Raw genomic sequence first — 13,930 nt, forward strand, 5'->3', positions numbered from 1 at the left:
GTTAGCTCAGTGAATTTCGGATATGTTATTCTACATTCAATTCTCTACAATTCAACATAAAAATGGCGTCGATAACTCGACTGGTTGCTGAGATATCTTGATTCAAGTCTAAGTGCGACTTTTTAACTGAAACTCAGACTTTAGCCAACTTTAGGCTTGTGAAAACTAGTGAAGCAGTCAAGCTACCTCAGTGAATTTTGGATATGTTATTCTACCTTCAATTCTCTACAATTCAACAAAAAAATGGCGTCGATAACTCGACTGGTTGCTGAGATATAATAATAATAAAAAGTTGCTGTTGCAGGTGCCAATGGTGGCGATAATAATCGCAAGTCTGACTGTCGTCGTGTACATTTTGCTGAAAAAAGGCAAAAAGAACTACATGTACGGTGCTAGTAGGAGTTTTTCGAATCCCAACTACTACTCGAACGATCCGAATGGGGCGCAGAATCAGGATCGCAAGCAGTTTATATGGAAACGGTTGAAGTACGACAAGTCGCAGGTGAGTCCTTATGTAGCAACTCCGCATTGATGCCACTTTTCTCCGTGACTGTGCCAAATTTTTTTGTGTTTTTTTATGTCGTTGGATAGGGAATTTAGTGAGGATTCCAAAAATGTGCTTAAAACAGTCATTTTCTCACTCCAAGTGGGTTTTATAAGTGATTTTGTCCCTGACTGTCCCAACAAAGTGTGTTTTTGGCATTTCAATGTTTGACACTACTTTTCTCTCTGTCTTTACATGATTTTGTAGTGTTTTTTACGTCATAGGATAGGAAATTTAGTGAGGATTCCAAAAATGTGCTTAAAACAGACATTTTCTCAGTCCATGTGTGTTTTACAGGTAATTTTGTACCTGACTGTCTTTTCAAACTGCGTTTCTAACAGTTTAAATTTTGACACCTCTTTTCTCCCTGACTGTACCAAATTTTGTAGTGTTTTTTTAGGTTATTGGATAGGAAACTTGGTGAGGATTCCAAAAATGTGCTTAAAACAGTCATTTATCCCCACAAGTGGGTTTTACAGACGATTTTGTCCCTGACTGTCCTTTCAAACTGTATTTCTGGCAGTTCAACGTTGGCACTACTTTTCTTCTTGACTTTACCTAATTTTGTAGAATTTTATATGTCAAGGGATAGGAAATTTAATGAGGATTCCAAAAATGTTCTTAAAACAGTAATTTTCTCACTACAAATGGGTTTTACCAGCGATTTTTTCCTAAACTGTCCTTTCATACTGTGTTTCTGGCAAAACAAGTTTTGACATCATTTTTCTTCCTGACTGTATCAAATTTTTTAGTGTCTTTTCTGGTTATTGGATAGGAAATTTAATGAGGATTCCAAAAATGTCCTTAAAACAAACACAGTTTGTAATGACAGTCAGGGACAAAATCGCCTGTAAAACCCACTTGGAGTGACAAAATGACAGTTTTAAGCACATTTTTGGAATCCTCACTAAATTTCCTATCCAACAACCAGAAAAAACACTAAAAAATTTGATACAGTCAGGGAGAAAAGCGGCGTCAAACTTTGACCTGCCAAAAAAACAGTTTGTAGGGACAGTCAGGGACAAAATCGCCTGTAAAACCCACTTGGAGTGACAAAATGACAGTTTTAAGAACATTTTTGGAATCCTCACTAAATTTCCTATCCAATAACCAGAAAAAACACTAAAAAATTTGGTACAGTCAGGGAGAAAAGCGGCGTCAAACTTTGACCTGCCAAAAAAAACAGTTTGTAGGGACAGTCAGGGACAAAATGGTCTGTAAAACTCACTTGTCGTGAGAAAATTAGTGTTTTAAGCACATTTTTGGAATCCTCACTAAATTTCCTATTCAATAACCTAAAAAAACACTAAAAAATTTGGTACAGTCAGGGAGAAAAGCGGCGTCAAACTTTGACCTGCCAAAAAAAACAGTTTGTAGGGACAGTCAGGGACAAAATCGCTTGTAAAACCCACTTGGAGTGACAAAATGACTATTTTAAGCACATTTTTAGATTCCTCACTAAATTTCCTATCCAATAACGGAAAAAAATACTCAAAAATTTAGTACAGTCAGGGAGAAAACCGGCGTCAAACTTTGACCTGCCAAAAAAAACAGTTTGTAGGGACAGTCAGGGACAAAATCGCCTGTAAAACCCACTTGGAGTGACGAAATGACAGTTTTAAGCACATTTTTGGAATCCTCACTAAATTTCCTATCCAACAACCAGAAAAAACACTAAAAAATTTGATACATTCAGGGAGAAAAGCGCTGTCAAAATTTAATCTGTCAAAAACACAGTTAGTAGGAACAGTCAGGGACAAAATTGCTTGTAAAACCCAATTGGAGTGACAAAATGACTATTTTAAGCACATTTTTAGATTCCTCATTAAATTTCCTATCCAATAACCAGAAAAAACACTAAAAAATTTGGTACAGTCAGGGAGAAAAGCGGCGTCAAACTTTGACCTGCCAAAAAAAACAGTTTGTAGGGACAGTTAGGGACAAAATCGCCTGTAAAACCCACTTGGAGTAACAAAATGACTATTTTAAGCACATTTTTAGATTCCTCACTAAATTTTCTATCCAATAACCTAAAAAAACAAAATAAAATTTGATACAGTCAGGGAGAAATGCGGTGTCAAAATTTGATCTGTCGAAAACACAGTTTGTAAGGACACTCAGGGACAAAATCGACTGTAAAACCCACTTGTGGGGAGAAAATGACTGTTTGAAGCACATTTTTAGATTCCCCACTAAATTTCCTATCCAACAACCAGAAAAAACACTAAAAAATTTGGTACAGTCAGGGAGAAAAGCGGTGTCAAAATTTGATCTGTCAAAAACACAGTTTGTAGGGACAGTCAGGGACAAAATCGCCTGTAAAACCCACTTGGAGTGACAAAATGACAGTTTTAAGCACATTTTTGGAATCCTCACTAAATTTCCTATCCAATAACCAGAAAAAACACTAAAAAATTTGGTACAGTCAGGGAGAAAAGCGGCGTCAAACTTTGACCTGCCAAAAAAACAGTTTGTAGGGACAGTTAGGGACAAAATCGCCTGTAAAACCCACTTGGAGTAACAAAATGACTATTTTAAGCACATTTTTAGATTCCTCACTAAATTTTCTATCCAATAACCTAAAAAAACAAAATAAAATTTGATACAGTCAGGGAGAAATGCGGTGTCAAAATTTGATCTGTCGAAAACACAGTTTGTAAGGACACTCAGGGACAAAATCGACTGTAAAACCCACTTGTGGGGAGAAAATGACTGTTTGAAGCACATTTTTAGATTCCCCACTAAATTTCCTATCCAACAACCAGAAAAAACACTAAAAAATTTGGTACAGTCAGGGAGAAAAGCGGTGTCAAAATTTGATCTGTCAAAAACACAGTTTGTAGGGACAGTCAGGGACAAAATCGCCTGTAAAACCCACTTGGAGTGACAAAATGACAGTTTTAAGCACATTTTTGGAATCCTCACTAAATTTCCTATCCAATAACCAGAAAAAACACTAAAAAATTTGGTACAGTCAGGGAGAAAAGCGGCGTCAAACTTTGACCTGCCAAAAAAACAGTTTGTAGGGATAGTCAGGGACAAAATCGCCTGTAAAACCCACTTGGAGCGACAAAATGACTGTTTTAAGAACATTTTTGGAATCCTCACTAAATTTCCCATCCAATAACCTCAAAAAACACTAAAAAATTTGATACAGTCAGTGAGAAAAGCGGCGTCAAACTTTGATCTGTCAAAAACACAGTTAGTAGGGACAGTCAGGGAGGAAATCACTTGTAAAACCCACTTGGAGTGACAAAATGAATATTTTAAGCACATTTTTAGATTCCTCACTAAATTTCCTATCCAATAACGGAAAAAAATACTAAAAAATTTAGTACAGTCAGGAAGAAAAGCGGTGGCAAAATTTGATCTGCCAGAAACACAGTTAGTAGGGACAGTCAGGGACAAAATCGCCTGTAAAACCCACTTGGAGTGACAAAATGACAGTTTTAAGCACATTTTTGGAATCCTCACTAAATTTCCTATCCAACAACCAGAAAAAACACTAAAAAATTTGATACATTCAGGGAGAAAAGCGGCGTCAAACTTTGACCTGCCAAAAAAAACAGTTTGTACGGACAGTCAGGGACAAAATGGTCTGTAAAACTCACTTGTCGTGAGAAAATTAGTGTTTTAAGCACATTTTTGGAATCCTCACTAAATTTCCTATTCAATAACCTAAAAAAACACTAAGAAATTTGGTACAGTCAGGGAGAAAAGCGGCGTCAAACTTTGACCTGCCAAAAAAACAGTTTGTAGGGACAGTTAGGGACAAAATCGCCTGTAAAACCCACTTGGAGTAACAAAATGACTATTTTAAGCACATTTTTAGATTCCTCACTAAATTTTCTATCCAATAACCTAAAAAAACAAAATAAAATTTGATACAGTCAGGGAGAAATGCGGTGTCAAAATTTGATCTGTCGAAAACACAGTTTGTAAGGACACTCAGGGACAAAATCGACTGTAAAACCCACTTGTGGGGAGAAAATGACTGTTTGAAGCACATTTTTAGATTCCCCACTAAATTTCCTATCCAACAACCAGAAAAAACACTAAAAAATTTGGTACAGTCAGGGAGAAAAGCGGTGTCAAAATTTGATCTGTCAAAAACACAGTTTGTAGGGACAGTCAGGGACAAAATCGCCTGTAAAACCCACGGAGTGACAAAAATGACAGTTTTAAGCACATTTTTGGAATCCTCACTAAATTTCCTATCCAACAACCAGAAAAAACACTTCAAAATTTGGTACAGTCAGGAAGAAAAGCGGTGTCAAAATTTGACCTGCCAAAAACACAGTTTGTGGGGACAGTCAGGGATAAAATCGCCTGTAAAACCCACTTGGAGTGACAAAATGACTGTTTTAAGCACATTTTTGGAATCCTCACTAAATTTCCTATCCAATAACCAGAAAAAACACTAAAAAATTTGGTACAGTCAGGGAGAAAAGCGGCGTCAAACTTTGACCTGCCAAAAAAACAGTTTGTAGGGATAGTCAGGGACAAAATCGCCTGTAAAACCCACTTGGAGCGACAAAATGACTGTTTTAAGAACATTTTTGGAATCCTCACTAAATTTCCCATCCAATAACCTCAAAAAACACTAAAAAATTTGATACAGTCAGTGAGAAAAGCGGCGTCAAACTTTGATCTGTCAAAAACACAGTTAGTAGGGACAGTCAGGGAGGAAATCACTTGTAAAACCCACTTGGAGTGACAAAATGACTGTTTTAAGCACATTTTTGGAATCCTCACTAAATTTCCTATCCAATAACCTGAAAAAACACTAAAAAATTTAGTACAGTCAGGAAGAAAAGCGGTGTCAAAATTTGATTTGCCAGAAACACAGTTTGTAGGGACAGTCAGGGACAAAATCGCCTGTAAAACCCACTTGGAGTGACAAAATGACAGTTTTAAGCACATTTTTAGATTCCTCACTAAATTTCCCATCCAATAACCAGAAAAAACACTAAAAAATTTGGTACAGTCAGGGAGAAAAGCGGCGTCAAACTTTGACCTGCCAAAAAAACAGTTTGTAGGGACAGTCAGGGACAAAATGGTCTGTAAAACTCACTTGTCGTGAGAAAATTAGTGTTTTAAGCACATTTTTGGAATCCTCACTAAATTTCCTATTCAATAACCTAAAAAAACACTAAAAAATTTGGTACAGTCAGGGAGAAAAGCGGCGTCAAACTTTGACCTGCGAAAAAAAACAGTTTGTAGGGACAGTCAGGGACAAAATCGCCCGTAAAACCCACTTGGAGTGACAAAATGACAGTTTTAAGCACATTTTTGGAATCGTCACTAAATTTCCTATCCAAGAATCAGAAAAAACACTAAAAAATTTGGTACAGTCAGGGAGAAAAGCGGCGTCAAACTTTGACCTGCGAAAAAAACAGTTTGTAGGGACAGTCAGGGACAAAATCGCCCGTAAAACCCACTTGGAGTGACAAAATGACTGTTTTAAGCACATTTTTGGAATCCTCACTAAATTTCCTATTCAATAACCTAAAAAAACACTAAAAAATTTGGTACGGTCAGGGAGAAAAGCGGCGTCAAACTTTGACCTGCGAAAAAAACAGTTTGTAGGGACAGTCAGGGACAAAATCGCCCGTAAAACCCACTTGGAGTGACAAAATGACAGTTTTAAGCACATTTTTGGAATCGTCACTAAATTTCCTATCCAAGAATCAGAAAAAACACTAAAAAATTTGGTACAGTCAGGGAGAAAAGCGGCGTCAAACTTTGACCTGCGAAAAAAAACAGTTTGTAGGGACAGTCAGGGACAAAATCGCCCGTAAAACCCACTTGGAGTGACAAAATGACAGTTTTAAGCACATTTTTGGAATCGTCACTAAATTTCCTATCCAAGAATCAGAAAAAACACTAAAAAATTTGGTACAGTCAGGGAGAAAAGCGGCGTCAAACTTTGACCTGCCAAAAAAAACAGTTTGTAGGGACAGTCAGGGACAAAATCGCCTGTAAAACCCACTTGGAGCGACAAAATGACTGTTTTAAGCACATTTTTAGATTCCTCACTAAATTTCCCATCCAATAACCTCAAAAAACACTAAAAAATTTGATACAGTCAGTGAGAAAAGCGGCGTCAAACTTTGATCTGTCAAAAACACAGTTAGTAGGGACAGTCAGGGACGAAATCACCTGTAAAACCCACTTGGAGTGACAAAATGACAGTTTTAAGCACATTTTTGGAATCCTCACTAAATTTCCTATCCAACAACCAGAAAAAACACTTCAAAATTTGGTACAGTCAGGAAGAAAAGCGGTGTCAAAATTTGACCTGCCAAAAACACAGTTTCTGGGGACAGTCAGGGACAAAATCGCCTGTAAAACCCACTTGGAGTGACAAAATGACAGTTTTAAGCACATTTTTGGAATCCTCACTAAATTTCATATCCAACAACCAGAAAAAACACTAAAAAATTTGGTACAGTCAGGGAGAAAAGCGGCGTCAAACTTTGACCTGCCAAAAAAACAGTTTGTAGGGACAGTCAGGGACAAAATCGCCTATAAAACCCACTTGGAGTGAGAAAATGACAGTTTTAAGCACATTTTTGGAATCCTCACTAAATTTCCTATCCAATAACCTCAAAAAACACTAAAAAATTTGGTACAGTCAGGGAGAAAAGTGGTGTCCAAATTTTGACACAATTTGTAGGGACATTCAGGAACAAAATCGCTTGTAAAACCCACTTGGAGTGACAAAATGACAGTTTTAAGCACATTTTTGGAATCCTCACTAAATTTCCCATCCAACAACCTGAAAAAAACACTAAAAAATGTGGTACAGTCAGGGAGAAAAGCGGTGTCTAAATTTGATCTGTCAAAAACACAGTTAGTAGGGACAGTCAGGGACAAAATCGCCTGTAAAACCCACTTGGGGTGACAAAATGACTGTTTTAAGCACATTTTTAGATTCCTCACTAAATTTCCTATCCAGCAACCAAAAAAAACAATAAAAAATTTGGTACAGTCAAGAAGAAAAGTGGTGTCAAAATTTGATCTGTCAAAAACACAGTTTGTAGGGACAGTCAGGGACAAAATCGCCTGTAAAACCCACTTGGAGTGAGAAAATGACAGTTTTAAGCACATTTTTGGAATCCTCACTAAATTTCCTATCCAATAACCTCAAAAAACACTAAAAAATTTGGTACAGTCAGGGAGAAAAGTGGTGTCCAAATTTTGACACAATTTGTAGGGACATTCAGGAACAAAATCGCTTGTAAAACCCACTTGGAGTGACAAAATGACAGTTTTAAGCACATTTTTGGAATCCTCACTAAATTTCCCATCCAACAACCTGAAAAAACACTAAAAAATGTGGTACAGTCAGGGAGAAAAGCGGTGTCTAAATTTGATCTGTCAAAAACACAGTTAGTAGGGACAGTCAGGGACAAAATCGCCTGTAAAACCCACTTGGGGTGACAAAATGACTATTTTAAGCACATTTTTGGAATCCTCACTAAATTTCCTATCCAATAACGGAAAAAACACTAAAAAATTTAGTACAGTCAGGAAGAAAAGCGGTGGCAAAATTTGATCTGCCAGAAACACAGTTTGTAGGGACAGTCAGGGACAAAATCGCCTGTAAAACCCACTTGGAGTGACAAAATGACTGTTTTAAGCACATTTTTGGAATCCTCACTAAATTTCCTATCCAACAACCAGAAAAAACACTAAAAAATTTGGTACAGTCAGGGAGAAAAGCGGTGTCAAAATTTGACCTGCGAAAAACACAGTTTGTGGGGACAGTCAGGGATAAAATCGCCTGTAAAACCCACTTGGAGTGACAAAATGACTGTTTTAAGCACATTTTTGGAATCCTCACTAAATTTCCTATCCAATAACCAGAAAAAACACTAAAAAATTTGGTACAGTCAGGGAGAAAAGCGGCGTCAAACTTTGACCTGCGAAAAAAACAGTTTGTAGGGACAGTCAGGGACAAAATCGCCTGTAAAACCCACTTGGAGTGACAAAATGACAGTTTTAAGCACATTTTTGGAATCCTCACTAAATTTCCCATCCAATAACCTCAAAAAACACTAAAAAATTTGATACAGTCAGTGAGAAAAGCGGCGTCAAACTTTGATCTGTCAAAAACACAGTTAGTAGGGACAGTCAGGGAGGAAATCACTTGTAAAACCCACTTGGAGTGACAAAATGACTGTTTTAAGCACATTTTTGGAATCCTCACTAAATTTCCTATTCAATAACCTAAAAAAACACTAAAAAATTTGGTACAGTCAGGGAGAAAAGCGGCGTCAAACTTTGACCTGCGAAAAAAAACAGTTTGTAGGGACAGTCAGGGACAAAATCGCCTGTAAAACCCACTTGGAGTGACAAAATGACAGTTTTAAGCACATTTTTAGATTCCTCACTAAATTTCCCATCCAATAACCAGAAAAAACACTAAAAAATTTGGTACAGTCAGGGAGAAAAGCGGCGTCAAACTTTGACCTGCCAAAAAAAACAGTTTGTAGGGACAGTCAGGGACAAAATGGTCTGTAAAACTCACTTGTCGTGAGAAAATTAGTGTTTTAAGCACATTTTTGGAATCCTCACTAAATTTCCTATTCAATAACCTAAAAAAACACTAAAAAATTTGGTACAGTCAGGGAGAAAAGCGGCGTCAAACTTTGACCTGCGAAAAAAACAGTTTGTAGGGACAGTCAGGGACAAAATCGCCCGTAAAACCCACTTGGAGTGACAAAATGACAGTTTTAAGCACATTTTTGGAATCGTCACTAAATTTCCTATCCAAGAATCAGAAAAAACACTAAAAAATTTGGTACAGTCAGGGAGAAAAGCGGCGTCAAACTTTGACCTGCCAAAAAAACAGTTTGTAGGGACAGTCAGGGACAAAATCGCCTGTAAAACCCACTTGGAGCGACAAAATGACTGTTTTAAGCACATTTTTAGATTCCTCACTAAATTTCCCATCCAATAACCTCAAAAAACACTAAAAAATTTGATACAGTCAGTGAGAAAAGCGGCGTCAAACTTTGATCTGTCAAAAACACAGTTAGTAGGGACAGTCAGGGACGAAATCACCTGTAAAACCCACTTGGAGTGACAAAATGACAGTTTTAAGCACATTTTTGGAATCCTCACTAAATTTCCTATCCAACAACCAGAAAAAACACTTCAAAATTTGGTACAGTCAGGAAGAAAAGCGGTGTCAAAATTTGACCTGCCAAAAACACAGTTTCTGGGGACAGTCAGGGACAAAATCGCCTGTAAAACCCACTTGGAGTGACAAAATGACAGTTTTAAGCACATTTTTGGAATCCTCACTAAATTTCATATCCAACAACCAGAAAAAACACTAAAAAATTTGGTACAGTCAGGGAGAAAAGCGGCGTCAAACTTTGACCTGCCAAAAAAAACAGTTTGTAGGGACAGTCAGGGACAAAATCGCCTATAAAACCCACTTGGAGTGAGAAAATGACAGTTTTAAGCACATTTTTGGAATCCTCACTAAATTTCCTATCCAATAACCTCAAAAAACACTAAAAAATTTGGTACAGTCAGGGAGAAAAGTGGTGTCCAAATTTTGACACAATTTGTAGGGACATTCAGGAACAAAATCGCTTGTAAAACCCACTTGGAGTGACAAAATGACAGTTTTAAGCACATTTTTGGAATCCTCACTAAATTTCCCATCCAACAACCTGAAAAAACACTAAAAAATGTGGTACAGTCAGGGAGAAAAGCGGTGTCTAAATTTGATCTGTCAAAAACACAGTTAGTAGGGACAGTCAGGGACAAAATCGCCTGTAAAACCCACTTGGGGTGACAAAATGACTGTTTTAAGCACATTTTTAGATTCCTCACTAAATTTCCTATCCAGCAACCAAAAAAAACAATAAAAAATTTGGTACAGTCAAGAAGAAAAGTGGTGTCAAAATTTGATCTGTCAAAAACACAGTTTGTAGGGACAGTCAGGGACAAAATCGCCTGTAAAACCCACTTGGAGTGAGAAAATGACAGTTTTAAGCACATTTTTGGAATCCTCACTAAATTTCCTATCCAATAACCTCAAAAAACACTAAAAAATTTGGTACAGTCAGGGAGAAAAGTGGTGTCCAAATTTTGACACAATTTGTAGGGACATTCAGGAACAAAATCGCTTGTAAAACCCACTTGGAGTGACAAAATGACAGTTTTAAGCACATTTTTGGAATCCTCACTAAATTTCCCATCCAACAACCTGAAAAAAACACTAAAAAATGTGGTACAGTCAGGGAGAAAAGCGGTGTCTAAATTTGATCTGTCAAAAACACAGTTAGTAGGGACAGTCAGGGACAAAATCGCCTGTAAAACCCACTTGGGGTGACAAAATGACTATTTTAAGCACATTTTTGGAATCCTCACTAAATTTCCTATCCAATAACGGAAAAAACACTAAAAAATTTAGTACAGTCAGGAAGAAAAGCGGTGGCAAAATTTGATCTGCCAGAAACACAGTTTGTAGGGACAGTCAGGGACAAAATCGCCTGTAAAACCCACTTGGAGTGACAAAATGACTGTTTTAAGCACATTTTTGGAATCCTCACTAAATTTCCTATCCAACAACCAGAAAAAACACTAAAAAATTTGGTACAGTCAGGGAGAAAAGCGGTGTCAAAATTTGACCTGCGAAAAACACAGTTTGTGGGGACAGTCAGGGATAAAATCGCCTGTAAAACCCACTTGGAGTGACAAAATGACTGTTTTAAGCACATTTTTGGAATCCTCACTAAATTTCCTATCCAATAACCAGAAAAAACACTAAAAAATTTGGTACAGTCAGGGAGAAAAGCGGCGTCAAACTTTGACCTGCCAAAAAAAACAGTTTGTAGGGATAGTCAGGGACAAAATCGCCTGTAAAACCCACTTGGAGCGACAAAATGACTGTTTTAAGAACATTTTTGGAATCCTCACTAAATTTCCCATCCAATAACCTCAAAAAACACTAAAAAATTTGATACAGTCAGTGAGAAAAGCGGCGTCAAACTTTGATCTGTCAAAAACACAGTTAGTAGGGACAGTCAGGGAGGAAATCACTTGTAAAACCCACTTGGAGTCACAAAATGACTGTTTTAAGCACATTTTTGGAATCCTCACTAAATTTCCTATTCAATAACCTAAAAAAACACTAAAAAATTTGGTACAGTCAGGGAGAAAAGCGGCGTCAAACTTTGACCTGCGAAAAAAAACAGTTTGTAGGGACAGTCAGGGACAAAATCGCCTGTAAAACCCACTTGGAGTGACAAAATGACAGTTTTAAGCACATTTTTGGAATCGTCACTAAATTTCCTATCCAACAACCAGAAAAAACACTAAAAAATTTGATACAGTCAGTGAGAAAAGCGGCGTCAAACTTTGACCTGCCAAAAAAAACAGTTTGTAGGGACAGTCAGGGACAAAATCGCCTGTAAAACCCACTTGGAGCGACAAAATGACTGTTTTAAGAACATTTTTGGAATCCTCACTAAATTTCCCATCCAATAACCTCAAAAAACACTAAAAAATTTGATACAGTCAGTGAGAAAAGCGGCGTCAAACTTTGATCTGTCAAAAACACAGTTAGTAGGGACAGTCAGGGACGAAATCACCTGTAAAACCCACTTGGAGTGACAAAATGACAGTTTTAAGCACATTTTTGGAATCCTCACTAAATTTCCTATCCAACAACCAGAAAAAACACTTCAAAATTTGGTACAGTCAGGAAGAAAAGCGGTGTCAAAATTTGACCTGCCAAAAACACAGTTTCTGGGGACAGTCAGGGACAAAATCGCCTGTAAAACCCACTTGGAGTGACAAAATGACAGTTTTAAGCACATTTTTGGAATCCTCACTAAATTTCCTATCCAACAACCAGAAAAAACACTAAAAAATTTGGTACAGTCAGGGAGAAAAGCGGCGTCAAACTTTGACCTGCCAAAAAAACAGTTTGTAGGGACAGTCAGGGACAAAATCGCCTATAAAACCCACTTGGAGTGAGAAAATGACAGTTTTAAGCACATTTTTGGAATCCTCACTAAATTTCCTATCCAATAACCTCAAAAAACACTAAAAAATTTGGTACAGTCAGGGAGAAAAGTGGTGTCCAAATTTTGACACAATTTGTAGGGACATTCAGGAACAAAATCGCTTGTAAAACCCACTTGGAGTGACAAAATGACAGTTTTAAGCACATTTTTGGAATCCTCACTAAATTTCCCATCCAACAACCTGAAAAAACACTAAAAAATGTGGTACAGTCAGGGAGAAAAGCGGTGTCTAAATTTGATCTGTCAAAAACACAGTTAGTAGGGACAGTCAGGGACAAAATCGCCTGTAAAACCCACTTGGGGTGACAAAATGACTGTTTTAAGCACATTTTTAGATTCCTCACTAAATTTCCTATCCAATAACGGAAAAAAATACTAAAAAATTTAGTACAGTCAGGAAGAAAAGCGGTGGCAAAATTTGATCTGCCAGAAACACAGTTAGTAGGGACAGTCAGGGACAAAATCGCCTGTAAAACCCACTTGGAGTGACAAAATGACAGTTTTAAGCACATTTTTAGATTCCTCACTAAATTTCCTATCCAATAACGGAAAAAAATACTAAAAAATTTAGTACAGTCAGGAAGAAAAGCGGTGGCAAAATTTGATCTGCCAGAAACACAGTTAGTAGGGACAGTCAGGGACAAAATCGCCTGTAAAACCCACTTGGAGTGACAAAATGACAGTTTTAAGCACATTTTTGGAATCCTCACTAAATTTCCTATCCAACAACCAGAAAAAACACTAAAAAATTTGATACATTCAGGGAGAAAAGCGGCGTCAAACTTTGACCTGCCAAAAAAAACAGTTTGTAGGGACAGTCAGGGACAAAATGGTCTGTAAAACTCACTTGTCGTGAGAAAATTAGTGTTTTAAGCACATTTTTGGAATCCTCACTAAATTTCCTATTCAATAACCTAAAAAAACACTAAGAAATTTGGTACAGTCAGGGAGAAAAGCGGCGTCAAACTTTGACCTGCCAAAAAAACAGTTTGTAGGGACAGTTAGGGACAAAATCGCCTGTAAAACCCACTTGGAGTAACAAAATGACTATTTTAAGCACATTTTTAGATTCCTCACTAAATTTTCTATCCAATAACCTAAAAAAACAAAATAAAATTTGATACAGTCAGGGAGAAATGCGGTGTCAAAATTTGATCTGTCGAAAACACAGTTTGTAAGGACACTCAGGGACAAAATCGACTGTAAAACCCACTTGTGGGGAGAAAATGACTGTTTGAAGCACATTTTTATATTCCCCACTAAATTTCCTATCCAACAACCAGAAAAAACACTAAAAAATTTGGTACAGTCAGGGAGAAAAGCGGTGTCA

General features: G+C 37.3%; 1 protein-coding gene across 1 annotated transcript in view; it reads left to right on the top strand.

The window, feature by feature from the left end:
• The window catches only part of Lrp4 (LDL receptor related protein 4), a 122,661-nt gene that overhangs the window by 98,349 nt on the left and 10,382 nt on the right, over positions 1-13,930 (top strand). The window contains exon 24 of the mRNA XM_081991285.1: positions 305-502. Within this exon, the coding sequence (XP_081847411.1) occupies positions 305-502 (198 nt within the window). The remainder of the gene's footprint in view (positions 1-304; positions 503-13,930) is intronic.

The sequence above is a fragment of the Ips typographus genome, linkage group LG12 (genome assembly GCF_016097725.1).
Source record: "Ips typographus isolate SLU linkage group LG12, UJ_Ityp_2.0, whole genome shotgun sequence".
Lineage (NCBI taxonomy): Eukaryota > Metazoa > Arthropoda > Insecta > Coleoptera > Curculionidae > Ips > Ips typographus.